The sequence below is a fragment of the Tamandua tetradactyla genome, chromosome 23, assembly GCF_023851605.1.
Source record: "Tamandua tetradactyla isolate mTamTet1 chromosome 23, mTamTet1.pri, whole genome shotgun sequence".
In the NCBI taxonomy this organism is placed as follows: domain Eukaryota; kingdom Metazoa; phylum Chordata; class Mammalia; order Pilosa; family Myrmecophagidae; genus Tamandua; species Tamandua tetradactyla.
Window position 1 is genome coordinate 35318425 of NC_135349.1, and position 25874 is coordinate 35344298.

Below are 25874 nucleotides of genomic sequence, written 5' to 3' on the forward strand. Positions count from 1 at the left end.
GTAGATTTAAATTTTCTATTTGGTGAGGGTGTGTTTATTGGTTTTCTTTCTTTTGGGGACAATGAAATTATCTAAAATTGAGAATGTTGAGGGACTGTGGACTTGGGGCACTATACATGGTGTCTGATGAATGCAGGTGACTGAAGGATGCACTACCTGAGAAGCAGATTGGCAAGAATGATGGTGCATACTTACGAATGAACGTTGTGCTGCTACAAAAAGGAACAAAGTCGTGAGGCATGCAACGATGTGAATGAACATGTGGGACATTAGGTGAGGCAAAATAAGCCAGGAACAAAAGAACAACAATGGGATGGTCACCTTTAGAAAACGCTTATAAGAAAACAGGGGCCTAGATTGTAAGCTTTTAGACAGACACATTAAGTCCAGAGTGGTGATTATTATTTCTGGATTTTGAGAGGCTGTTTTATATATATATATTCTTATATCTAACTATCTGGTTTTATATATAACCAGATAGTTAGAGATAAGAATGCAGCCGATCAGGATGGGGTTAAAGTAATTCAGAACACAGGGGTAAGGAAGACAGTGTCTATATTTTAGAACCACATATACTCTTTGAGACTAAAGGAAGAAAGGTTTATTTGCTCTGGAACTGAAATTTTCTGTAGTGCATAATCTAACTCAACCTATCTGTATAGCTCATTTGAACAACTGAAACACAGGGAACACAGAACAAGAAACAGGTCTTTTAATCCTGTAGAGCTTAATGTAATGCCTGGATACATCCTCAAGTATATTAAGCTGATAATAAAAAAGTATTGGCAAAGTCCCTTGAGGAATGGGAGAAAAAATATGGAACTATTAAATTTTATAATCAGGGAATCCCCTGATACTGTGTCAAACATTAGGGACACCCAAATCAACAGGCCAAGCCCTTGATCTTGAGGCTTACTCTTGTGACGCTTATGTAGGTAGCAGAGAAGCTTAGACTACCTATAGGCTTGCCTAAGGGTACTACTGGAGGACCTCTTTTGCTACTTAGATGTAGCCTCACTCTTTCTTAGCCTAACTCTGCAAGTGAAATCATTGCCTTCCCCTTTTCGTGGGACATGACATCCAGGGTGAAAGTCTCCCTGGTGGCGTGGGAGATGACTCCTAGGGATGAGTCTGGCCCTGGCACAGTGGGATCAACAATTCCATCCTGACCAAAGGGGGAAAAGAAGTGTAACTGAAAAAGTATCAGTGACAGAGAGCATTCAAATAGAGTTGAGAGGCTACTCTGGAGGGTGCTCTTAAGCAAGCTTCAGTTAGACACTGCTACCTTCGTAATTTGCCAACCCCGAACCAAATTCGGGGCTGGAATTCCAGCCAATCCTAAAGAACACCTAGGGCAATATATAAGATTTCACAAGGGTTAAAGAACACCTAGGGCAATATATAAGATTACACAAGGGTTCCATGCACTAGAGTATCTTTCCAGAAACCTACACCTCCAGATGGGTCCCTGGACGAGAAGTCTTGAAACCTAGAGGGCCTAGCCTCTCCAGAACATAAGATAGTTCTACCTACCCCATATTATTGACAGACCCTTCCAACATGAAAAAATTAGAATGGCCATAGCCCAAATACTCCTAAAGAGAGGGAGAGAAAGATCGAAGGTGATGGTGGAGTCATACAGAGAAGACATGACTTAACAAATGAATATGAATGCTGAACCATTAAATTGATATCTCTTTTAGTCTCCAATATCTTAGAGCAGGTAGCAGTAAAAACCTAAAATTGTAAAATTGTAACCTATGGCAAACTCTGAAATACATTCTACAACTAACTGTGGCTATGCTTTGAATTTTATTGCTTTTTTGTATGTCATTTTTCACAAAAAAGAAAGAAAAAAGTCAACTGCGGTGATAAAAAAATAATGAAGCCTTTTAGTCTCCTATATTCTAGGAATATAGAATATAGAAGGAAAAATCTGAGAGGATCATATGGTAGCCCCTGACAAATTCTGGGATCTGTCCTGTAACTACTTGTTGAAGAGTACTTTGAAAACTACTGCTTTTTTCTTTCTTTGCTTTGTATATACGTTATAATATAAAAAAAAATGACTAAACTAATTAGGAATATTAGTGAACATCTTCAACTTAATAAAAATATTTATAGGAAAAAAAAGACTAGAGTCTAGGGAATGTTTAATATCTAAAAGTATATTCTAAAAGGAACTAAAGTATCAATTTCTGACTTATTTCTAAGCATTCAATTCCTCCTCCTATAGTAAAATAACTGAAAAGACAGTAAATCTATGACAGACCCACCACTGTACTAAAATCAAGTCTGGCTGCCTCATCAATTTTTTTTTTATTAATTAAAAAAAATTAACAAACAAAACATTTAGAAATCATTCCATTCTACATATATAATCAGCAATTCTTAATATCATCACATAGTTGCATATTCATCATTTCTTAGTACATTTGCATCGATTTAGAAAAAGAAATAAAAAGACAACAGAAAAAGAAATAAAATGTTAATAGAGAAAAAAAAACTATACGTACCATACCCCTTACCCCTCGCTTTCATTTACCACTATTTCAAACTGAATTTATTTAAACATTTGTTCCCCCTATTATTTATTTTTATTCCATATGTTCTACTCTTCTGTTGATATAGTAGCTAAAAGGAGCATCATACATAAGGTTTTCACATTCACAGTCTCATTGTGAAAGCTATATCATTATTCAATCATCATCAAGAGACATGGCTACTGGAACACTGCACTACATTTTCAGGCAATTCCCTCCAGCCTCTCCACTACACCTTGAACAACAAGGTGATATCTACTTAATGTGTAAGAATAACCTCCAGGATAACCTCTCGACTCTGTTTGGGATCTCTCAGCCATTGACACTTTGTCTCATTTTACTCATCCCCCTTTTGGTCGAGAAGGTTCTCTCAGTCTCTTGATGTTAATTCTCAGCTCATTCTAGGGTTTTTCTCAGTCCTTTGATGCTGAGTCTCAGCTCATTCCAGGATCTTTGTCCCACGTTGCCAGGAAGGTCCACACCCCTGGGAGTCATTTCCCATGCAGAGAGGGGGAGGGTGGTGAGACTGCTCATCATATTGGATGGAGAGAGAGGCCACATCTGAGCAACAAAAGAGGCTCTCTTGGGGGTGACTCTTAGGCCTCAATTTTAAGTAGACTTGACCTATCTTTTGTGGGGTTAAGTTTCATGTGAACAAACCCCAAGACTGGGGGCTCAGCCTATAGCTTTGGTTGTCCACACTGCTTGTGAGAATATCAAGAATTCAACTTGGGGAAGTTGAATTTCTCCCCCGCCTCATCAATTTTATAAATATTTTTCGTGGGTATTCATGTAAAATTTTAAGAACAGATAAAAATTAAGAGCAGATTATCAGGACTACGTTTTAAATACTGAACTTTTGAAAACAAAAAGAGATATCAACTGCTTAGACTCACGTCAAATGGCTGTTGAACTGCTTTGGCAATAGCCTGGTATAGAGAGCTGGTGGAGTTGCTGCCCCTCTTGACATGTGGTCCAGCACCAAGGACATGCTGGAGAACACTAAATGCATTGGCTTCTGTACTTCCTGTGGCAGAACTTTCTGCTACAAGAGCAGCATGGACAAGACTATCTCCATTCTGTTCTCGAATTTCACCTGAAGCCAAGTAAGGGAAACAGCGAAGAAGAAAATGGCAGTTATCACAGCTTTTAATGTTCAGTATTTCCCAGGGCACAGTATTAAACCACTAAGATTATGCTTTCCTATGTCCCTATGCTCTGCCAATACCATCCCACTTTCCCTAGCACACATGCAAAACACCTGGTTAACTACCAAGTAATCTAGTTCTTTCCTGCCACATTAAGACTAGTAATATATAAGCAGATCTGTTCCACACAGTTCCAGTGTTAATCTTGTGGATGGGGGAACTTCCCTCAGACAAATTAACACTAACAGAACAAAAGCACTTACCTCCACGGTATCTGGTCTTTGCGCCAGCTAAACCAAGTCCACCCCTCATGTTGAGAAACTGTTCAGCTACTTGCTTTAGGACAGGATGACTCACACCTATTTCAGCAGAAACACAAGGCAAAAACAGAATGTTTAGAACACAATTGCAGAACATCAACATTTCCCTTGTTTTAAAAACCATTTAAAATTTACTATATATTTAGAACTTTTTCCCTGTGCATATATTATCATCTTCTTTACTTTAAAAATAGGGTTATTTTATTGATATTGTTTCTGTCATCATTAGGGACATGTGCCAACTTGGCCAAGTTGTGGTACCTGTTTATTTGATTGGGCAAGTGCTGGCCTGTCTGTTGCAATGAGGACATTTCATAGGATTAGATCATGATCACGTCAGCTGCATCCACAGCTGATTCCATTTGTAATCAGCCAAAGGGGAGTGTCTTCTACAATGAGTGATGCTTAATCTAATCATGGGAAGCCTTTTAAGGAGGACTCAGAGGAGACAGGTCCCATTCCTGCTTTGGCTGGTGAGCCTCTCCTGTGGAGTTGACCCAGACCATCCATCGGAATTGTCAGCTTTGCAGCCTGCCCTGTGGATTTTGGACTCTGCGTTCCTGCAGTCACGTGAGACACTTTTATAAATTTTATATTTGCAAGTGTTCCCTGTTGATTCTGTTTCTCTAGAGAACCGTAACTAATACAGTTTCCAACCTGTCTTTTATAACTTATGTCTTTCTAAGTGAGTGATCTACCTCAAACATTTTAATGGTTATAAAGAATTCCATTATATGGACACACAGTCATTTTAATAAATCCCTTCTTGATGGATATGTGTATGTTTCCAATATTTTGCTATTAAAACAACATTGCATTTCACATTAAAAGACACTGTCAAGAGAGTGAAAAGACAACCTACAAAATGGGGAAAATATTAGCAAATCATGTCTCTGATAAAGGTCTAGAGTCCACAATAGATAAAGAACTCTCACAACTCAACAATAAAAAGACAAACCTGATTAAAAAAGGGCCAAAAATTTTAATAGACATTTTTCCAAAGAAGATGCTCAAAGCCATTAGTCATTGGGGAAATGCAAATCAAAATCACAATGAGTTACTGCTTTAAACCCTCTAAAATGGCCATAATATAAAGATGGAAAATAACAGGTATTAGTGAGGATGCAGAGAAACTGGGACCCTCATTCATAGTTGGTGGGAATGTAAAATGGTGTAGCTGCTGTGGGAGACAGTTTGGTAGTTCCTCAAAAAGTTAAGCACAGAGGTACATAGGATCCAGCAATTCTCAATATGCACTACAAAAACCTGAAATATTTGTTCCAACAAAAATTTATACAAGAATGTTCATATTTACAATAGCCAAAAGAAGAAACAACCAAATATCTACCAACTGACAAATGGATAAATAAAAGGTGGCGTATAGTTTTTATTTTATTTTTTATAGTTTTATAGAGAAATCTCCACACATATAAGTCCAAACATATTATACAACCAATGGCTCACAATATCATAAAATTGTGTATTCTTTACCATGATCATTTTTAGAACATTTGTATCACTCCAGAAAAAGAAATAAGAAAAAAAAAAGAACTCATACATCTCATACCTCTTATACTTCCCTCTCACTGACCCACAGTATTTCAATCTATCCAATTTTTACCCTTTATCTCCCCTTATTTTTTTATCCTCATTTTTTTTTTACTCATCTGTCCATACTCTAGATAAAAGGATCATCAAATGCAAGGTTTTCACAATCATACAGTCACACTGCAAATGCTATATAGTTATACAGTCCTCTTCAAGAATCTACTTGAATCTACTACTGGAACACAGTTCAATAGTTTTAGGTACTTCCCTCTACTCACTCCAATATAAAAAAGGATATCTATAAAATGCACAAGAATAGCCTCCAGGATAACCTCTCAACTCTGAAATCTTTCAGCCACTGAGACTTTATTTTGTCTCATTTCTCTTTTCCCTGTTTTGGCCAAGGAGGCTTTCTCAATCCATGATGCCGGGTCCCAGCTAATTCCCGGGGATCAGGTCTCTCATGTTGTCAGGGAGATTTATACCCCTGGGAGTCATGGCCCATACAGGGGTAAGGTTGGTGAGTTAACCTGCCAAGTCGGCTTAGAGAGAGAGGCCATATCTGAGCAACAAAAGAGGTTCTCAGGAGGTGACTCTCAGGTGATTATCAGTAGGCTTAGCTGCTCCTTTGCAGGAAAAATTTGCACAGGGGTGAGCCCCAAGATCAAGGTTTTGGTCTATTGGATTGTTTGTTCCCAGGGCTTGCAAGAATATCAAGAATTCCCCAGATGGGGAAGTTGAATATTTCCTCCTTTCTCCCCAGCCCCCTAAGGGGACTCAGTAAATACTTTTTTATTCTGTGCCCAAATTACTCTGGGATATTTTGGGGCATCACACTAACCTATACAACCCAACAAGATCTAGTGTAATTATTTGACATAAATAGAGGACCTGAACTCTCAAATTTTGCTAAATCATGTTTTCACATAATTAATATAAGGGATCAATATTAAGGAAGCAAATTTAAAAAGACAGGTAATCCACAACTTACCAAGTCCAATTAAAGCCATTCTTGCACTTGTAAAATAGTTCTGAATGTAGTAATGTAACTGGGGAAATTAAAAATATTTATTAGGTTATTTTTCTTTAAATATTAAACTGTGAAAACTTAAAATGCAATTAGGCAGAAAATAAATGCTCAGGCTTAAAATGGAGTATCGTGAATTAGAAGGGGCAACCTAGTGTCAAATGACACTGAGGTTTTTTTTTTAACTTTTCATTTTGAAATAATTTTGAACATACAAGAAAGTTGCAAAAATAATAAAAGAACTCCAATATATCCCAGCATTTTTGCACATTTGTTATATCATTCACTTACATAACCACATTAAGTAGAGTTATCAAACTCAAGGAATTTAACACTGATATAAAGCACATAGTCTACACTCCAATTTTTCCAACTGACCCAATAATGATCTTTTAAGTTATGTTCTCCATTATTATTAGATCCACTCCAGGATCATGCACTGCATTTAATCATCATTGTCTCTTCAGTGTCACTCATTTTTAAAACTGTGGTAATATATATACAACATAAAATTTCCCATCTCAACCACTTCCTGAAGCATTCCATTCAGTGGCATTAATCATATTTTTGAAGAAGTTCTATGATTTACATATGGTTGTGAAATGTGATACATCCGGAAGCCAAAGCTAAGATGGCTGATTAGAGAGAGGCTGGGCTTAGTTTTCTCCCAGAAAAACAACTAGGGGCAGGCAGAAAATTTTCAGAACAATGATTCTGGGACTCTGGAGATTAAGGAAGAGTGTTGGAAATACCCAGGGAAGTGTGGGATGAAGAGATGGAGACACTGCAGTGAGAAATCGTGAGTAACTCCCTTTAGCTCTGGTTCCTGGAGCAATCCCCCATCACTGGAGCAGAAAGTCTCAGGGTATCAGATCCCCGGTGGGTGGGAGGCTGCAGACTGAGCGGTCTTGGAAGTCCACCCCCTGCCAAACAAGGCATGACACAGTCTAGTACTGTTTCAGCTTTTGGTGGGTCAATTTGGATTGCTGGGTCCAGTGGTTTCAATGTGCCCAAGTTAGACCTGCTATCACTGCCTAGAAACAGCAGGGAGCTAAGAAGTGCCTGCCTTTCAGAAGACTGAGGGGAAGAAACTGTTAAAGAGCACTATCTTCTGGTAGGCAAGAAAAGTGTTTCCAGAAAGACATATAGAAGGCTTTTGGACCATATGAGTGAGTGCCATATGATGGGTAGGCCAGGAAAGCACACCCTTGGGGAGCAGTATTAAAGGCTTCTTGGTGTCTTTGCCTCACCCTGACCACTGGGTCCTGTGGAACTGATGTGTACTCCCTTTATGGGTCTACAGTCCCGCCCCGGTTGGGAACTACAGACAAGGCAAGTAGAATGAACACAAAACCAATAAAAAACAAAGTATCAGACAAAAGAGAAATTCTGATGTTTAGTGTAAACTCTCCAGAATTATCCAATGTCCAGACATCAGCAAAAAATTATGAGCCACATCAAGAAACAGGAAGATATGACCCAGTCAAAGAAGCAAGCCAACAAGTTTGAGATATGGAATTTAGAACTAATCAAAGATGTTCAAACAAATCTCCCAAACCAAATCAAGGAAATGGATAGAAAAGACACTGGGTGAGCATAAAGAAGAACCTGAATGCATGCAAAAACAAAACAAATCTTATGGGAATGAAAGGCACAATAGATGAAATTAAAAATACATTTGAGTCACACAACAGATTTGAAGAGGTAAAAGGATCAGTTAGCTGTAAGACAGAGCATCTGAATTCAAACAAAAAAGACAGAGAAAAGAATGGGAAAAATTGAACAGGGTCTTAGAGAACTGGTTGACAACACAAAGCACACAACAATTTGTGCAATGGGTGTCCCAGAAAAAGAGAAGGGAAAAGGGGCAGAAGGAATATCTGAGGAAATAATGGCTGAAAAATTTCCCAACTCCTATGAAAAATATGGATATCCATGCCCAAGAAGCACAACATACTCCAAACGGAATAAACTGAATAGACCTACTCCAAGACAGGTACTAATAAGAATGTTGAATGCCAAACATAAAGAGAGAACTGTGAAAGCAGCAAAAGAAAAACGATTTGTTACATACAACGGATGTCTGATAAGCACCAATTTTTCATCAGAAACCACATAGGTGAGAAGAAAGTAGTATGCTATATTTAAAATGCTGAAAGAGAAGAAACTGACATCTAAAAATTCTATATTTGGCTAAAGTGTCCCTCAAAAAATGAGAAAGTGTTTAAGATATTCACAGATAAGCAGAAGCTGAGAGAGTTCACTAACAAGAGACCTGTCATACAAGAAATACAAAAGGGAGCCCTGCCGGCTGAAAGGAAAAGATAGGAGAGAGAGTAAAGATAACTGAAAGGGTAAAAAGAGAGACAAAAATAAGTTAATATGGAATGTTAATAGATTAAACTCCTTAATCAAAAGACACATATCAGCAGAATGGATAAAAAAAAACGTAATGTCTACAAGAGACTTATCTTATATACTTGGAAGAACTGAGAGTAGGGACATGAATGGACATTTGCACACTGGTGTTTATGGCAGCAGTGTTCATAATTTGCAATGGATGAAAAGTGATCTAAGGGTACACAGACTGAGGAACAGAAGGGGGGAACTGTGGTGTATATGTACAATGGACTACTGAGCAGCTGCAAGAAGGAATGGAGTTGTGAGTCATGCAACTAGGTGAATGAACCTTGAGGACAGTGTGTTGAATGAAATATCAGAAACGAAAAGACAAATATTACCAATCCTCGTTCATATGGATTAACTATAATATACAAACTCAAAGAACTGAAGTTGAGAGCATGGGTTATCAGGATGTGACCTATTGCAAAGGTTCCTAGATTATAAACTCTTAGAGCAGTCACATCTATTCTGGAGTTGTAACTGTTACAGAACTTTCTAAATTTTGAGAAGTTGAGCTATTTGTGAATCATTTCCTGGAATATTAGGCATTTGTGTGATATCTGAGATTCAGAGTTAGAGCTCTGAAGCAATCAAAGTCAGCATTACCCCATACAGCAACTTTTAAAAAGATAAAAAAGTGACCAGGCTTCAAATAGAGATATGAAGAAGCTGATCTGGATAGGACTAAGGTAAATCAGAATACAGGGTAAATAGCGTTTCTATTTTAAAACTTCAACTTCTGTGTGAGACCAAAGGAAAAGATGTTTATTTGGTGCAAAATTTATATTTTTGGCAGTACATTATCTTAACTTGTATGGTCCACTTACTTAACACCATAATTACATGGAATCTTGAAAAGGGCGAGAGATTTTGTTGGTTTGTCCAGGTTAGTGTGCTGCCCTGATAAATCCCAGAGTAATTTGGGCAAAGAATAGAAAATATTTGTAAAGTTCATTTGGGGGACTGAGGAGAAAGGAGGAAATGTTCAACTTTCTCATCTGGGGAATTCCTGATATTCTCACAAGCATTGGGGACAACCAATCCAAAAGACCAAGCACTTGATCTTGGGGCTCACCCCTATGCAACTTTTTCCTGCAAAAGAGAAGCTAAGCGTACCGATAATTATGCCTAAGAGTCAACTGCAGAGAATCTCTTTTGTTGCTCAGATGTGACCTCTCTCTCTCTAAGTCAACTTAGCAGGTGAATTCACCACCCTTCCCCACTGTGTGGGACATGACTCCCAGGGGTATAACTCTCTCTGGCAACAAGGGACCTGATCCTCGGGAATTAGCTGGGACCCGGCATCATGGAATTGAGAAAGCCTCCTTGGCCAAAACGGGGAAGAGAGAAATGAGACAAAATAAAGTCTCAGAGGCTCTGAGAGAGTTGAGAGCTTATCCTGGAGGTTATTCTTATGCATTTTATAGATATCCCTTTTCAGTTTGAGGGGTATTGGAGTGACTACAGAGAAGTACCTGAAACTGATGAACTCTATTCCAGTAGCCGTGATTCTTGAAGATGAATGGATAATTATATAGCTTTTACAATGTGACCACATGATTGTGAAAACTTTGTGGGTGACACTTCCTTTATCCAGGGTATGGACAGATGAGTAAAACAATAAGGAGAATAAGTAAATAAATAATGGGGGTGGTTTTTAAGGGGTAAAAAAAACCTATAGATTGCAATACTAGCGGTCAATGAAAGGGAGGGGTAATGGGTATGGACTGTATGGGTTTTTTTTTGCATTTCTTTTTTCTGGAGTGATGCAAACATTCTAAAAATGATCATGGTGATGAATATACAACTACATAATGATATTGTGAGCCACTGATTGTATACTTTGGATGGATTATATGTGTGCATGTGAAGACATCTCAATAAAAATATTTTATAAAAACAATATAAAACTTAACAACAAAAACCAATATATATATATATAAGAGATTTAAAAAAATTAAATGATTAAAAAAAAAAAAAAAGACTCACCTTAGGCCCAAGGAAAAAAATAGGTTGAAAGTGAAAGGCTGGAAAAAGATATTTCACACAAACATATCCAACAAAAACCTGGGTAGCTAGACCAGTATCAGATAAAACAGACTTTAAATGCAAAGCTTCTATGAGAGACAAAGGACATGATTTATTAATAAAAGGGAAGAAGAAATAGCAATCATAAATATATATGAACCTAAGCAGGGTGCCCCAAAATACATGAGGCAAATGCTAGCAAAAACAAAAGGAGAAACAGACATATGTATAATAGTTGGAGACGTCAATACAACACTCATATCAAAAGATAGAATATCCAGACAAAGGTTCAATAAGGAAGCAGAGAACTTGAATAGTTTGATAAATGAACTAGAGCCAAAAGACATATACAGACACAATGCACCTCAAAACATCAGGATATACATTAATCTCAAACTCTCCAGGACAGATCAGATGTTGGGTCACAAAACAGGTCTCAATGAATTTAAAAAGACAAATTATAAAAACCACTTTTTCTGATCATAATGGAATGAAGCTGGAAATCTGTAAGTGGCAGAGGACTGGTGTTCTAGTTTGCTAGCTGCCGGAATGCAACACACCAGAGATGGATTGGCTTTTAATAAAAGGGGATTTATTTCGTTAGTTCTTCAGAGGAAAGGCAGCTAACTTTCAAGTGAAGTTCCTTCTTATGTGGGAAGGCACAGGGTGACCTCTGCCGGCCTTCTCTCCAAGCCTCTGGGTTCCAACAACTTTTCCCGGGGTGATTTCTTTCTGAACCTCCAAAGGCCTGGGCTGAGCTGTGAGTGCTGAGATGAGGTATGCTGAGCTACTTGGGCTGTGCTACATTGAGCTCTCTCATTTAAGCACCAGCCAATTAACTCAAACATCATTCATTGCAGCAGGCATGCCTCTTAGCTGACCGCAGATGTAATGAGCAACAGATGAGGTTCACATACCATTGGCTCATGTTCACAACAACAGAACTAGGCACGTTCACATGGCCAAGTTGACAACTGAATCTAACTATCACAACCGGAAAATGTACAATTTTATGGAGGTTAAACAGCATACTCATATAATTAGTGGGCCAAAGAAGAAAATACAAGAGAAATCAGTAAATATCTCAAGATGAATGAAAACAAGAACACAACATATCAAAACTCATGGGATGCAGCGAAGGTAATGCTGAGGGGGAAATTTATATCCCTAAATGCTTACATTAAAAAGTAAGAACAGGGGAGATGACACCCAGGGATGAGTCTGGCCCTGGCACTGTAGGATCAATAATGCCATCCTGACCAAAAGGGGAAAAAGACGTGTAACAACTAAGGTATCAGTGGCTGAGAGAGTTCAAATAGAGTCAAGAAGCTACACTAGAGGTCACTCTTACGCATGCTTTAGTTAGACATTGCTACCTATTATAACTTACCAAACCCCAACCAAAACCATTACTGCCAATTCTAAAGAATACCTACAGCATTAATACAAGATTTTACAAAGATTCAATGCACTCGGGTAACTCTCCAAACCCTAAAACCTTCAGATGGGTCCCTGGACCAGATAAGTACTGAAACGCAGAAGAGACAGCCCTTCCAGAATATCATCTAGTTCCATCCTCCTAATCCATATTATTGACAGCCCCTTCCAACATGAAAAAGTTAGAATGGAAATAGCCCAAATACCCCTAAAGAGTGGGAGAAAGATCAAAGTGATGGTGGAGTTATACAGAGAAGGTCGGGTTTAACAAATGAGTAAGAGTGCTGAATCATTATACTGATATTTCTTTTAGCCTCCAGTAATTTAGAGCAGCTAGGAATAAAAACCTAAAATTGTAGCATTGTAACCCATACCAAACTCTGAAATCTGTTCTACAACTAATTGCTGCAATGTTCTTTGAAATGTATTGCTTTTATGTATATATGTTATTTAAAGCGAAGGAGGAGTATAACAGAGAAGATATGATTTAACAAATGAGCATGACTGCTGAATCATTATGTTGATATTTCTGCTGGCCTCAAGTGTCTTGGAGCAGTTAGAAGAAAAAATGAAAAATCATGGAACTGTAACCCATACCAAACTTTAAAATCTGTACTATAACTACTTGTTAAAATGTACTTGGAAATTTATTGTCTATTTGTATATATTTTTCACAATAAAAAAAATGTTAAAAAAAATGGAAGAATGAGCTCAAAGACTTAACTACACACCACAAGGAACTAATAAAAGAATAGCAAACTAAGTCCAAAGCAAGCAGAAGGAAAAAAAATGACAAAGATTAGAGCAGAAATAAATGAAATTGAGAATTACAAAATTGAGAAAATCAACAAAACCAAAAGTTGATTCTTTAAGATCAATAAAACTGACAAATTTTTAGCTAGACTCACAAAGAAAAAAGATGCAAATAAATACAATCAAAATGATAAAGGGGACATTACTAGGGACCCCTCAGATATAAAAGATCAGAAGATATTATGAACTGTATACCAACAAAGTAGACAACTTAAATGAAATGGACAATTCTCAAGAAGCACATAAACAGCCTGCAATGATTGCTGAAGAAACAGAAGACTTCAATAAACCAGCCAAAAGTAGAGAGGGTTCAACAGTTATAAAAAAATCTCCCAACAAAGAAAAGCCCAGGGCTAGGTGGCTTCTACCAATTATTCCAAGAAGAATTCATACCAATTCTGCTCAAACTTTTCCAAAAAACTGAAGAGGAGGGAACACTATGTAACTCAACCTATGAAGCCAAAATCATTCTAATACCAAAGCCATATAAGAAAAGAAAATTAAAGACCAAACTCTCTAATGAATATAGATGCAAACATTCTCAACAAAATACTTGCAAATCAAATTCAACAGCACATTAAAAGAATTACACATTGTGATCAAATAGGTTTTATTTCAGGCATGCAAGGACGGTTCAACACAAGAAAATCAATTAATGTAAACACCACATTAAAAAATCAACAGAGAATAACCACATGATCATTTCAATGGACACAGGAAAGTGATTTGACAAAATCCTGCATCCTTTATTGATAAAAACACTTGAAAGATAGAAATAGAGGGAAACTTTCTAACATGACAAAGGGCAAAAATGGAAACCCAAAACTAACATCATACTCAATGGTGAAAGGCTGAAAGCTTTCCCTCTAAGATCTAGAACAAGACAAGGATGCCCATTGTCACCACTGTGATTCAACATTGTGCTAGAAGTTTTAGCTACGGCAATTGGGGGCAGAGGGGGAAGGCAACCAAATTGGAAAAGAAGAAGTAAATTTTTCACTATTTGCAGATATGAGCCTATACCTAGAAAGTCTCCAAAAATCTGCAAGAAAGCTCCTGGAACTAATAAACAAGTTCAGCAAAGCAAGAGGATACAAAATCAACATGAAAAATCAGTAGTTTCTGTACATTAGTAATGAAAAATGTGAGGATGAAATCAGGAAAAAAATTCCATCTACAATGGCAACTAAAAGAATGAAATATCTTGGAATAAATTTCACCAAGCACGCAAAGGACCTGTATTTACAAAACTACAAAGCATTGTTTAAAAAAAAAAAAAAAAGAAGTTCTAAGTAAATGGAAGGACATTCCATGTTTATGGACTTAAAGACTAAATATCATTATGATGTCAATTATGATGTCAATTCTACCCAAACTGACTTACACCTTCAACACAATTGAAATCAGAATTCTAACGGGCTACTTTGCAGAACTGGAAAAGCCAATTTATTAATTTTATTTGGAAGGGCAAGGGGCCTTGAATAGTGAAAAACATCTTGAAAAAGAAAGATGAAGCTGGAGGATTCTCACTTTCTGACTGCAGTGTATTACAAAACTACAGTGGTGACGATAACATGATATTGGTATAACGATAGATACACTGACCAATTTTTGGATACAGGCCCTCACATTTATGGTCAACTGAATTCTGATAAGGCTCCCAAGTTCACCCAACAAATGGTGCTGGGAGAACTGGATATCCATATCCAAAATAATGTAAGAGGACCCACATCTCCCACCTTATACAAAAGTAACTCAAAATGGATCAAAGAACTAAATATAAAAACCAAAATCATGAAACTCCTAGAAGAAAATGTAGGGAAGCATCATCAAGATCTTGTGGTAGGCAATAGTTTCTTAGATTTTATACTCAAATCATGAGCAAGAACAACAACAAAAATAGATAAATGGGATTCCTAAAAATTGAATACTTTAGTGCTTCAAAGAGTTTTATCAAGAGGGTGAAATGGCAGCTTAGTCAAGGGGAGAAAATATTTGGAAACCACATATCCGATAAGGGTTTAACATCAAGAATATACGGCAATACTACAGCTAAACGATAAAAAAAAAATCACCCAATTAAAAAAAATGGGCAAGACTTGAATAGGCATTTTTCCAAAGGGGAAATATAAATGGTTAAAAAGCATATCAACAGATACTCAACATCACCAGATGTGCCGGTTTGAAACTATCATGTCTAGTTTGAAGCTATTAACCCCCCCAAAGGTCATGTCCTTTAATCCTCATTCAATTTTGTTGAGTGGGATCTTTCTGATTGTTTCCATGGAGATGTGACCCACTCAGCTGTGGATGGTAACTTTTGATTTACATGGTTTCCATGGAGATGTATTTCTACCCATTCAAGGGGTGGGGCTGCTTACCGGTGTCCTTTAAGAGGGAGCCATTTTGGAGAAAGCTTTAGAACTAACAAAGCCACCAGAACCAACAGAGTCCATATAGCCAGAGACTGTATGATATGTATAAAGAAAATGCCACAACAGGAAGCCGTTGAAGAAGCCTGAAGAGAAAGCTAGCATATGTTGCCATGTATCCTTTTAGCTGAGAGACAAATACCAAATGTCACCAGCCTTCTTGAACCAAGGTATCTTTCCCTGGGTGCCTTAAATTGGATAGTTTTATAGTCTTGCCTTAGTTTGGACATTTTCATGGCCTTAGAACTATAAACTTGCAACTTATATTCCCCTTTTTAAAAGTCATTCCGCTTGAGGTATATTGCATTCTGGCCCCTTTTACAAACGAAAACACTAGTTATCAGGGAAATGCAAATTAAAGTTATAATGAGATATCATTTCACACCTACTAGAATGGGCATTATTACACAAATGGAAAATTATAAGTGTTGGAGAGGATGTGGAAAAATAGGAACACTCATTCACTGTTGGTTGAAATGTAGAAGAGTATAGCTGCTTATGGAAGACAGTTTGGTAGTTCCTAAGAAGCTAAATACAGAGCTGCCCTAGGATCTGACAATCCCATTACTAGGTATATACTCAGAAGAACTGAAGGCGGGATGCAAACAGGTATCTGCACACTGAAATTCATCGTGGCATTATTCACAAATGACAAAAGGTGAAAGCAACCCAGGTATCCGTTGATATATGAATGGATGAACAGACTTACAATGAAATATTAATCAGCTCTAAGAAGAAATGAAGTCTTGACACATGAATCTTGAAGATACTATGTTGAGTCAAGTCAGACACAAAAGGATAAATACTGTATGACCTAACTAATATGGACTAAGTACAATTAGCTTGCTCATGGTAATATCCAGACCATAGGTAAACAGAAGATAAAATAAGGGCATAGAATGGGGAGCTGATGTTTAATTTATAATTTTGCTGAGTGTAAAAGTTTGGAAATGGATAGTGGTGATGGTAGCACATTATAGTCAATGCAATTAACAGCAATGATATGTTGGTATGATTGTGGGTAAAAGGGGAACTTCAGGGTTGAGCATCTCACTAGAAGGAATGAAACATGAGACTATATAACACAGTGAAGGCTCTTGTGGGTGAAAATGTTCTAGAATTGATTATGGTGATGAAAGCAAAACCCTGTGAATATACTAGAAGACACTGACTGTATACTTTAGATGGACTGTATGTCATGTGAATTTATCTCAATAAAACTGCTTTAAAAAAAGGGGTGTGTGTGTCATACCAATGCAATGCATTAATTATCAGGTGGTATATGGCAATCCTGTATTCTGTAGACCCACAACTTCACTAACAAAAAAAAGAAAACGATAAGAAAAAAAAGGAAGTGGAACCAGTGTGCTTTCGAAGGTGAAAGAGGTAGTGAGCATGAGGATGAGATAGGAAGTAAAGAGGGATTAAAGAAAGATTTTGGTCAAAGGATTTATTATGATATTCAACATTTAAATTTTGTACTTTTTTTTTAGTTTAAAGATATAGAATAAATGTTCAGATAGAATTTTAAATTAAAAAGCAAGCTAGTCTCCTTGATAGCATGGGGTGTGACTCCCAGGTGAGTCTGGCCCCGGTACTGTGGAACTGACAATACCTTCCTGATCAAAAGAAGGAAAAGAAGTGTAATAAAATAAGGCATCAGTGGCCAAGACAGATCAGATGGGATTGAGAGGCTGTTCTGGAGGCTGCTCTTATGCAAGCTTCAGTTAGACACGGCTAATTGTCATGGTTTGCCAAACCTCAATCAACATCGCTCCTGATGTCTCTTAAGAATACCCAGGGCTCTGACTGAGACTCTATAAAGGTTTCATGCATTAGGTTTGCCTTCCTGGAGCATATAATTCTCAGAAGGTTTCTGGGTCAGATGGGTCCTGAGGTCCAGAGGGACCAGGCTCTCCAAGATTATCAATTAACTGTACCCCCTATCCTTCAGTGTGGACACCCCTTCTCAGCATGAAAAGCCAGGACAGGCATTCCCCAAAGATCCCTATAGACCGGGAGAAGGATTAAAGAAGGAGAAGGTATAGCAGAGAAGATGGGATTTAGCAGATAAGTATGGACTATATTAATATTCTTTCTAGCTTCCACTGTTTTGGAGCAGCTAGAAGGAAAAAGCTGAGATGATGTAATAGCAGCCCAAGACAAACTCTGGGATCTGTTCTGTAACTACTTGCTAAAGCATGCTTTGAAAATTACTGCTTTTTTTTTCTTTGCTTTGTATATCTGTTATATTTTACAACAAAAAAGTTAACCAAAAAAAAAAAAAAAAGCCAGTTGGACAAATGCTACAAAATTTATGCTGGAGTTCTCTGTTGTGGGTTTTCTATTATTTTTGCAACTGTCCTGCATGTTTGAAATCATTTCCAAATCAAAAGTTTAAAGGAAAAAAAAAGGCAAGCTGGAAAAAAAAAAAAGGCAAAAACCAACAACAAGTAAACTGAAGTTTTAAAAGTTCCATTAGAAGACAGAAAGAAATATTAGCAAACATCTGAAAATGGGAGATGAATGCTCAATTTAATGTGAAAAAAGTACATTTTAAACTGTAATGTGGTATTAGTACCTGTTCTGGTGTCACTTTTCCAATCCTATAATCAGGACAATATAAGGAATTAGCCAAGGCATTCTGGTAAGCGGCAGCATGTAAATTTTCAATGATACCTGTAAGAAAAGAAGTAGTGCGTGAAATAAAATTTAAGAAAAGAAGTAGTGAGTGAAATAAAATTTAAGAAAAGACAATACTTGAAAACCTAAAGCAAAAAAACTAACTTTGATCATCTTACAGAATTTAGCATTCAAAGGATTTGAGAGTGCATGGGTAGTTCAGTGGTTAGAACGCCTGCCCTCCATGCGGGAAACCCCCGTTCGATTCTTGGACAATGCATCCCCCCCGCCCCCCCAAAAAAAGAAAATAAAAGGATTTGAAATGTATCACTGTTTAATCTCTAGCAATTTTTTTTTTTACATGGGCAGGCACTGGGAATCGAACCCGGGTCCTCTGGCATGGCAGGTGCCTCTAGCAACTTTTAAAATTCTGCCAGTACAATGTGCTGAGAAAGATAAGAAATTACCATATGGCAGAAGCATCTACATGTCTAAGTCACTAAACATGTTTGAGCCCATCTAAACATTCATCTCCAACTTTATTCAAAACCTGGTATTATCTGGAAAGTATAATGGCCTGGGTTTAGGAAATCTGAATCTAGTTACCACTCTGCCACAAACTTGCCAAGTAACCTTAGACAAGTTATTTCATGTGCTTCTTAATTTCAGATTCTCAATTTTAGGTAATAAGGAAAGTGCCAAGATAAGAGGGGATAGAAAGTGTCATTCTTATTCATATTAGCTCTCAGAGGTATGTACTACTGTCAAGCTGGATTCCTCACTGGTGTCCTGGCTAACAATGTCCACACTTTTCCTGCCTTTCTTCAGGTTTGTTTTTTGAGTTTACTTTTTTTTTTTTTTATTAATTAAAAAAAGAATTAACAAAACAATTAGAAATCATTCCAATCTACATATACAATCAGTAATTCTTAATAACATCACATAGTTGCATATTCATCATTTCTTAGTACATTTGCATCGATTTAGAAAAAGAAATAAAAAGACAACAGAATAAGAATTAAAACAATAATAGAAAGAAAAAAAAACAAAAAAAACAAAAACAAAAAACCTATACCTCACATGCAGCTTCATTCAGTGTTTTAACATAATTGCATTACAATTGGGTAGTATTGTGCTGTCCATTTCTGAGTTTTTATATCCAGTCTCATTGTACAGTCTGTATCCCTTCATCTCCAATTATCCCTTCTCTTTTTTTTTTTTAATTAACGGAAAAAAAGAAATTAACCCAACATTTAGAGATCATACCATTCTACACATGCAATCATTAATTCTTAACATCATCACATAGATGCATGATCATCATTTCTTAGTACATTTGCATTGGTTTAGAAGAACTAGCAACATAACCGAAAAAGATATAGAATGTTAATATAGAGAAAAAAATAAAAGTAATAATAGTAAAATCAAAACAAAACAAAACAAAACAAAACAAAAACCTATAGCTCAGATGCAGCTTCATTCAGTGTTTTAACATGATTACTTTACAATTAGGTATTATTGTACTGTCCATTTTTGAGTTTTTGTATCTAGTCCTGTTGCACAGTCTGTATCCCTTCAGCTTCAATTACCCATTGTCTTACCCTGTTTCTAACTCCTGCTGAACTCTGTTACCAATGACATATTTCAAGTTTATTCTCGAATGTCCGTTCACATCAGTGGGACCATACAGTATTTGTCCTTTAGTTTTTGGCTGGATTCACTCAGCATAATATTCTCTAGGTCCATCCATGTTATTACATGGTTCATAAGTTTATCTTGTCTTAAAGCTGCATAATATTCCATCGTATGTATATACCACAGTTTGTTTAGCCACTCTTCTGTTGATGGAGATTTTGGCTGTTTCCATCTCTTTGCAATTGTAAATAATGCTGCTATAAACATTGGTGTGCAAATGTCCGTTTGTGTCTTTGCCCTTAAGTCCTTTGAGTAGATACCTAGCAATGGTATTGCTGGGTCGTATGGCAGTTCTATATTCAGCTTTTTGAGGAACCGCCAAACTGCCTTCCACAGTGGTTGCACCCTTTGACATTCCCACCAACAGTGGATAAGTGTGCCTCTTTCTCCGCATCCTCTCCAGCACTTGTCATTTTCTGTTTTGTTGATAATGGCCATTCTGGTGGGTGTGAGATGATATCTCATTGTGGTTTTGATTTGCATTTCTCTAATGGCCAGGGACATTAAGCATCTCTTCATGTGCCTCTTGGCCATCCGTATTTCCTCTTCTGAGAGGTGTCTGTTCAAGTCTTTTTCCCATTTTGTAATTGGGTTGGCTGTCTTTTTGTTGTTGAGATGAACAATCTCTTTATAAATTCTGGATACTAGACCTTTATCTGATATATCATTTCCAAATATTGTCTCCCATTGTGAAGGCTGTCTTTCTACTTTCTTGATGAAGATCTTTGATGCACAAAAGTGTTTAATTTTGAGGAGTTCCCATTTATTTATTTCCTTCTTCAGTGCTCTTGCTTTAGGTTTAAGGTCCATAAAACCGCCTCCAGTTGTAAGATCCATAAGATATCTCCCAACATTTTCCTCTAACTGTTTTATGGTCTTAGACCTAATGTTTAGATCTTTATCCATTTTGAGTTAACTTTTGTATAGGGTGTGAGAGATGGGTCTTCTTTCATTCTTTTGCATATGGATATCCAGTTCTCTAGGCACCATTTATTGAAGAGACTGCTCTGTCCCAGGTGAGTTGGCTTGACTGCCTTATCAAAGATCAAATGTCCATAGATGAGAGGGTCTATATCTGAGCACTCTACTCGATTCCATTGGTCGATATATCTATCTTTATGCCAATACCATGCTGTTTTGACCACTGTGGCGTCATAATATGCCTTAAAGTCAGGCAGCGCGAGACCTCCAGCTTCGTTTTTTTTCCTCAAGATGTTTTTAGCAATTCGGGGCACCCTGCCCTTCCAGATAAATTTGCTTATTGGTTTTTCTATTTCTGAAAAATAAGTTGTTGGGATTTTGATTGGTATTGCATTGAATCTGTAAATCAATTTAGGTAGGATTGACATCTTAACTATATTTAGTCTTCCAATCCATGAACACGGTATGCCCTTCCATCTATTTAGGTCTTCTGTGATTTCTTTTAGCAGTTTTTTGTAGTTTTCTTTATATAGGTTTTTTGTCTCTTTAGTTAAATTTATTCCTAGGTATTTTATTCTTTTAGTTGCAATTGTAAATGGGATTCGTTTCTTGATTTCCCCCTCAGCTTGTTCATTACTAGTGTATAGAAATGCTACAGATTTTTGAATGTTGATCTTGTAACCTGCTACTTTGCTGTACTCATTTATTAGCTCTAGTAGTTTTGTTGTGGATTTTTCCGGGTTTTCGACGTATAGTATCATATCGTCTGCAAACAGTGATAGTTTTACTTCTTCCTTTCCAATTTTGATGCCTTGTATTTCTTTTTCTTGTCTAATTGCTCTGGCTAGAACCTCCAACACAATGTTGAATAATAGTGGTGATAGTGGACATCCTTGTCTTGTTCCTGATCTTAGGGGGAAAGTTTTCAATTTTTCCCCATTGAGGATGATATTAGCTGTGGGTTTTTCATATATTCCCTCTATCATTTTAAGGAAGTTCCCTTGTATTCCTATCTTTTGAAGTGTTTTCAACAGGAAAGGATGTTGAATCTTGTCGAATGCCTTCTCTGTATCAATTGAGATGATCATGTGATTTTTCTGCTTTGATTTGTTGATATGGTGTATTACATTAATTGATTTTCTTATGTTGAACCATCCTTGCATACCTGGGATGAATCCTACTTGGTCATGATGTATAATTCTTTTAATGTGTTGTTGGATACGATTTGCTAGAATTTTATTGAGGATTTTTGCATCTGTATTCATTAGAGAGATTGGTCTGTAGTTTTCTTTTTTTGTAATATCTTTGCCTGGTTTTGGTATGAGGGTGATGTTGGCTTCATAGAATGAATTAGGTAGTTTTCCCTCCACTTCGATTTTTTTGAAGAGTTTGAAGAGAATTGGTACTAATTCTTTCTGGAACGTTTGGTAGAATTCACATGTGAAGCCATCTGGTCCTGGACTTTTCTTTTTAGGAAGCTTTTGAATGACTAATTCAATTTCTTTACTTGTGATTGGTTTGTTGAGGTCATCTATGTCTTCTTGAGTCAAAGTTGGTTGTTCATGTCTTTCCAGGAACCCGTCCATTTCCTCTAAATTGTTGTATTTATTAGCGTAAAGTTGTTCATAGTATCCTGTTATTACCTCCTTTATTTCTGTGAGGTCAGTAGTTATGTCTCCTCTTCCATTTCTGATCTTATTTATTTGCATCCTCTCTCTTCTTCTTTTTGTCAATCTTGCTAAGGGCCCATCAATCTTATTGATTTTCTCATAGAACCAACTTCTGGCCTTATTGATTTTCTCTATTGTTTTCATGTTTTCAATTTCATTTATTTGTGCTCTAATCTTTGTTATTTCTTTCCTTTTGCTTGCTTTGGGGTTAGCTTGCTGTTCTTTCTCCAGTTCTTCCAAATGGATAGTTAATTCCTGAATTTTTGCCTTTTCTTCTTTTCTGATATAGGCATTTAGAGCAATAAATTTCCCTCTTAGCACTGCCTTTGCTGCGTCCCATAAGTTTTGATATGTTGTGTTTTCATTTTCATTCGCCTCGAGGTATTTGCTAATTTCTCTTGCAATTTCTTCTTTGACCCAGTCGTTGTTTAGGAGTGTGTTGTTGAGCCTCCACGTATTTGTGAATTTTCTGGCACTCTGCCTATTATTGATTTCCAACATCATTCCTTTATGGTCCGAGAAAGTGTTGTGTAAGATTTCAATCTTTTTAAATTTGTTAAGACTTGCTTTGTGACCCAGCATATGGTCTATCTTTGAGAATGATCCATGAGCACTTGAGAAAAAGGTGTATCCTGCTGTTGTGGGATGTAATGTCCTATAAATGTCTGTTAAGTCTAGTTCATTTATAGTAATATTCAGATTCTCTATTTCTTTGTTGATCCTCTGTCTAGATGTTCTGTCCCTTGATGAGAGTGGTGAGTTGAAGTCTCCAACTATTATGGTATATGAGTCTATTTCCCTTTTCAGTGTTTGCAGTATATTCCTCACGTATTTTGGGGCATTCTGATTCGGTGCGTAAATATTTATGATTGTTATGTCTTCTTGTTTAATTGTTCCTTTTATTAGTAGATAGTGTCCTTCTTTGTCTCTTTTAACTGTTTTACATTTGAAGTCTAATTTGTTGGATATTAGTATAGCCACTCCTGCTCTTTTCTGGTTGTTATTTGCATGAAATATCTTTTTCCAACCTTTCACTTTCAACCTATGTTTATCTTTGGGTCTAAGATGTGTTTCCTGTAGACAGCATATCGAAGGATCCTGTTTTTTAATCCATTCTGCCAATCTATGTCTTTTGATTGGGGAATTCAGTCCATTGACATTTAGTGTTATTACTGTTTGGATAATATTTTCCTCTAACATTTTGCCTTTTGTATTATATATATCATATCTGATTTTCCTTCTTTCTACTCTTTTCCATATCTCTCTCTTCTGTCTTTTTGTATCTGACTCTAGTGCTCCCTTTAGTATTTCTTGCAGAGCTGGTCTCTTGGTCACAAATTCTCTCAGTGACTTTTTGTCTGAGAATGTTTTAATTTCTCCCTCATTTTTGAAGGATAATTTTGCTGGATATAGGAGTCTTGGTTGGCAGTTTTTCTCTTTTAGTATTTTAAATATATCATCCCACTGTCTTCTAGCTTCCATGGTTTCTGCTGAGAAATCTACACAAAGTCTTATTGGGTTTCCCTTGTATGTAATGGATTGTTTTTCTCTTGCTGCTTTCAAGATCTTCTCTTTCTCTTTGACCTCTGACATTCTAACTAGTAAGTGTCTTGGAGAATGCCTATTTGGGTCTAATCTCTTTGGGGTGCGCTGCACTTCTTGGATCTGTAATTTTAGGTCTTTCATAAGAGTTGGGAAATTTTCAGTGAAAATTTCTTCCATTAGTTTTTCTCCTCCTTTTCCCTTCTCTTCTCCTTCTGGGACACCCACAACACGTATATTTGTGCGGTTCATATTGTCCTTGAGTTCCCTGATACCCTGTTCAAATTTTTCCATTCTTTTCCCTATAGTTTCTGTTTCTTTTTGGAATTCAGATGTTCCATCCTCCAAATCACTAATTCTATCTTCTGTCTCTTTAAATCTATCATTGTAGCTATCCATTATTTTTTCTATGTTTGCTACTTTATCCTTCACTTCCATAAGTTCTGCGATTTGTTTTTTCAGTTTTTCTATTTCTTCTTTATGTTCAGCCCATGTCCTCTTCATGTCCTCCCTCAATTTATCGATTTCATTTTTGAAGAGGTTTTCCATTTCTGTTCGTATATTCAGCATTAGTTGTCTCAGCTCTTGTGTCTCATTTGAGCTATTGGTTTATTCCTTTGACTGAGCCATATTCTCAATCTTTTGAGCGTGGACAATTATCTTCTGCTGCTGGCGTCTGGGCATTTATTCAGATTTCTCTTGGTGTTGGACCCAGCAAGGTTGTAATATTTTTCTGTGAAATCTCTGGGTTCTGTTTTTCTTATCCTGCCCAGTAGGTGGCGCTCGTGGCACACGTTTGTCTGCGGGTCCCACCAGTAAAAGGTGCTGTGGGACCTTAAACTTTGGAAAACTCTCGCCGTCCTGGGGGTTCGCTAGCCGAAGCGGCTTGAGCCGGCCCGGGGTCCGAACGCAGGGAGGGTGTCCGAACGCAGGGAGGGTTGCTGGTCGCCGCAGCCAGGGAAAGAGCCCGTCCGAATTTCCTAGTCGGCCCTGGGCAACAAGCGTGGCGGGAGGGCGCCAGCGGCAGCGGCCCGCCCGAGAGAGTGCACGTTCCCCGGGAGTCACGGGGTCACCGTTCTCCGCGGCCTGGGGGTTTCCGATCCAATTCTCTCAGTTGGTCCGGGGGCTGCGCGTGGTGTGGGCGCCAGTCACCTTGGTTTCAGGGGACCACCTCTCCAATTCTCCCAGCCGGCCCGGGAAGGGGGAAGGGAGTAACTCCGGCCGCTTGCCACCCCGCCCGGTAAGGCCCGCGCGCCTCGGCGATCTCACCCAAGCTGCTTCTCTCAGCCAGCCAGCCGTTCCAGGATGGGGTACGCTGTCTTTTTTATCTCTGTTGTGGCTTTGGGCGCTTTCTGTATCGTTTCTACTCCCCTAGTAGGTGTCCTGGAGAAGAAACTAAGATCCGCGCGTCTTACTAAGCCGCCATCTTCCAGGAAGTCCGCCACTGGGTTTTTCTGAGTTTACTTTTTAAACAACTTTATGGAAATGTAATTCTCATGTTATACAACTCACCCTTTCATGTATACAATTCAATAGTTTTTAGTGTATTCACAAAGTTGTGCAACCATCACCAGAGTCAACTTTTAGAATATTTTCAACACTTCAAAAAGAAACGCTGGGACCAACTTGGTAGCATGAGACGCTCCTGGGGTTTCCTTCCCCCATGGAATCTTTGAACAACTAGCAAAAACTGGCAAAGTCATCTTTCTCAGAACTCTGGAAAGT

At 37.6% G+C, this 25874-nt stretch overlaps 2 protein-coding genes across 4 annotated transcripts in view; one reads left to right on the plus strand and one right to left on the minus strand.

Annotated features, from left to right (window-relative positions):
* Nucleotides 1–25874, plus strand: part of PDZD9 (PDZ domain containing 9) — a 56433-nt gene that overhangs the window by 24622 nt on the left and 5937 nt on the right. The gene's annotated exons all lie outside the window — the stretch shown is intronic.
* Nucleotides 1–25874, minus strand: part of UQCRC2 (ubiquinol-cytochrome c reductase core protein 2) — a 48327-nt gene that overhangs the window by 13977 nt on the left and 8476 nt on the right. Inside the window, exons 7-10 of the mRNA XM_077141580.1 lie at nucleotides 18281–18378; nucleotides 6551–6608; nucleotides 3955–4050; nucleotides 3440–3639 (exon numbers count right to left, since the gene is read on the minus strand). Of these exons, the coding sequence (XP_076997695.1) occupies nucleotides 3440–3639; nucleotides 3955–4050; nucleotides 6551–6608; nucleotides 18281–18378 (452 nt within the window). The remainder of the gene's footprint in view (nucleotides 1–3439; nucleotides 3640–3954; nucleotides 4051–6550; nucleotides 6609–18280; nucleotides 18379–25874) is intronic.